This window comes from Pteropus vampyrus, unplaced genomic scaffold, assembly GCF_000151845.1.
Source record: "Pteropus vampyrus isolate Shadow unplaced genomic scaffold, Pvam_2.0 Scaffold98, whole genome shotgun sequence".
Lineage (NCBI taxonomy): Eukaryota > Metazoa > Chordata > Mammalia > Chiroptera > Pteropodidae > Pteropus > Pteropus vampyrus.
The window spans coordinates 3,149,434-3,152,911 of record NW_011888879.1 but is presented as its reverse complement, the minus strand read 5'-3'; the positions used below and the strand labels follow the sequence as shown (position 1 = coordinate 3,152,911).

The 3,478-nt window shown below is 33.6% G+C and overlaps 1 protein-coding gene across 6 annotated transcripts in view; it reads right to left on the bottom strand.

The window, feature by feature from the left end:
* Positions 1-3,478, bottom strand: part of KCNK2 (potassium two pore domain channel subfamily K member 2) — a 108,876-nt gene that overhangs the window by 54,623 nt on the left and 50,775 nt on the right. For all 6 annotated transcript variants that reach the window (XM_023533234.1, XM_011364536.2, XM_011364532.2 and 3 more), the window contains one exon: positions 778-938. In XM_023533234.1, the coding sequence (XP_023389002.1) occupies positions 778-938 (161 nt within the window). The remainder of the gene's footprint in view (positions 1-777; positions 939-3,478) is intronic.

The following is a 3,478-nucleotide window of genomic DNA, read 5'->3' as shown; positions in this document are numbered from 1 at the left end:
AGTAGGAACAAATCATTTATAATCCCACCCTCTAACACATTTTCTTTTTCCATCATTTTCTTCAAGAATAGAAATTTGTACTCATGTTGATATTATTACTATTTTTTTCACTTAAAATTCTAATAGAAGCATTTACAGTTTTTTTTTTTCCTACTGATATAACAGAGCCTTGAGCATCTCCATGTATTTTACTTTGGTTCTACTAAAATACATCTTTTAGATAAATTTCTATCAATGACATTACTGAATTAAGTTGTATGATCACCTTTATCGTGTTTGCTATATATTACTATTTCCTTCACGAAAGGGATTTATAAATTTACAATGCCACCAGCAATAAACAAAGATCCCAAAGCAATTTTTAAATAACAAAATATTGTCAGTCATTTACTAGCTGTGTTAACCTTTAACCTACATTACCTCTAACTCTCAGAGAAATGTCTCGTCATCAGTACCATTATTCATGTTAGCTATATGACAAAATGAAGATTTAAGGGTAAAATAACTTAAAAGAATATAGATAGGAGACACATCTGGAATTCGAATTTAGGACTATCAGATTTCTCTTTTTTCCTGCATATTTTGGGGGTTTTTCTCATGCATTCATTTATTCATTCAGATAAGTATAAAAATAACTATACAGTGATTTACATGCTGATAGAGCTACCTATAAATTGTTGTGGAAGATACAATAACTGTACTGAGGTAATATAAAAATTGTAATACGTTTTAAAATTAAACAATAAACATATGTAGTTAAAAGGCCATCATACTTACAAGAAAGGTATCTTCCACTTTCGCAATTCCTTTTCCAAATATGGTCCCTAGTTGATCTCCGACTCCAGCCAACAGAAAACCGAAGAGGGGAATTCCCAGTAAGGCATAGATGATACAGAATATTTTCCCCCCTTCTGTGCGTGGTGAGATATTTCCAAATCCTAAATACAATAAATAAATTAATTAATTAATTAATTAGTTCATTAATTCAGTTGTTTATAATTGTTTCAAACATATGGCCTCAAGAAATTCAGAAATTCCCAAATACTTATAAGTTATCAATCATAGATTTCAGCTAGTAAAGAATCCCTTCATATTATATAAATTCTTCATATGTTTTAATATAAAATATACTATGGACAAATATTTCAATAATTTACACAGTATAGCTAACGTTCCAGTTAAAGTAGATGATGAAAACTGAGGGAGTAACACATGCAGTAAAGCAAATACTTTCACTAAATTTACTTCTTGACTATAAGGCTTTCACTGCCATTTACTGAGTAGAGTGTGTTGCTTTAATTTAAGACAGTTCAAATATGCTTAAATCATTTAAAGATCGATAGTTAATGGCAACTTTTAAATCTTGATTTCATTCAAGTACGCACCAAAAAGCAGTAAGTAAAAACTTAAAATTATTGAACTTTTTAAAAAAGTTATGAGGCTTCTGAAGGCTTTCCAATTTTGTGTAAGGGTGTCGACTTGTAGGATTAAATTAGTCCAACTCTATTTCCTCCCTTTTTAAGCAACATCTACTTACAGGTTTGAGGTGAAGAATGCATATCTTCTAGAAAGAAGTACAGAGTATCCTCTTTTGATTTGTAATTCTCTCACTATCCTTCATATTAAGTTTATCTGGAATTTTAGTTTTCCTTTCCTCTTTTACACAAGAATGTGGATAGATATTTTAGGGTTGTCTTTTTGTTGTTTCTTTCTAATTTTGTAGTCAAAGAGTATGTGGCCTGTATGATTTTCTCTTTTTGGAATCTTCTGAGATTTCTCTATGGCTTTATAATAGCCCCTTTTTTTGTATTTGTTTCACTGCTGTTTGCAAATAACATAGGTATTCTGTTTGTTGGTTACAAAAGAGGATATATCCTCGCAGGGATCCATATCAGCCTCCCCCACAAAAAATCAAAATCCATTCCTGTTGTGGTACCCAAACAACACCTTCCCTGCCTTCAAGCACACAACGGAATTTTTCCCCATTATTTTTATATATTTTCTCTCATCTCAATGCAAATTTTTAGTGATGTGAGGTAAATGCACATTTATATCATCAAACAACTTGTAAGGTAAATTCATGTCTGTATCAGGGAATTAGATGTGTGAATTAAACAATGTCTTTTAAGATGTTAAATACTGATCATCTAACCACATGTCCACAGATTTATAGTAAGATATGCAAACATCATAGTTTTTAAAAGCAGTTTACTTTGCAGTCTAAAATTAACTAATTGAGAGAGAAATCAAGATAAACACCCTGTAAAAATATAGCAATATATTATAGGTATTCCTGGTCCATCACTCACTAGCTATATGACCTTGGGCAAATTATTTCCTCATCTGGTAAAAGGGTATATACTGTTATTATCTACTTCACCGGGTCGTAAGAATTAAGTAAGGTATTACATGAAAGGTGCTCAGGAAATTCCATTACACTATATGTATGTGCTTAACATATGTTAGGTGCTTAATAATTATTTTAATTACTATCATAATAGTATTGGTAGAAGCAAAAATCAGCCGATGAATGTATGTAGCCCTATCGGTATTCAAACTATTTAAGAGCCAGATTAATGGGGTCACAATTACATAATGTTCTGAAATGTTGTGTCAAGCGTGGGTGCCCTTCTTTAGAAAGAGCACTGTCAAGGCACCATGCAGAGAAGAAGGCAGCTTCTCACTGTAATGAATGAAATGACTGAGGGTGTTTATGCTAAGAAAAGAAGTCTAGTTGGAAGGAGGCAGACTAACTGCTTTCAACTATCAGAATGATTAAAACATGGAAAAGAAAACAGACCTACTCTGATGCTCAAGGGAAAGAGTGAAAGAAAAGGGTCCACGCTCCAGGACGTGCGCTCACGCTAGGGTGACTGCAGCCAAAACGGAGTGAGTGGCCCTAAGAAGCCGGCAGAGGCCAGGTCATCAGCTACAGTGTTTGACGTTTTGGACTGCGCAGTGCCATCATCTAATCTACAGTCTATATTCAAATGTGGCCGTTGTCCCATTAATGTCCTTTATAACTTTTGTTCCTATTCCAGGATCTGATCCTAGATTCTGCATTACGTTTAATTGAAATATCTCTTTAATCTCCTTTCATCACCTTTCTGTCTTTCATGACTTTGACATTGCCTAAACAATGTAAGCCAGTTATTGTTACTTAAATGTGTCTGGTACTTCCTCACAAACAGATTCAAGCGATACAATTTTGTCAGGAATATCGTGTAAGTGGTATGTGGTCCTCAGTGCATCACATCCAGAGGCACGTGATGGCTTGTCCTCTGTGGTGGTGTTGATTTTGAGTGCTTGATTAAAAGTGTGTTCATTAGATTTCTCCACTGAAAAGTTACTATTTTGTCCTTTGCAAATACTAAATCATTTAGGAGGAAACTTTGAGAGTTTGTAAATATTCCATTCCCCAGACTTTCCCCAGGTATCTGGAAATGAACACATCAACAGAGCTAGGAAAAAAAAAAAA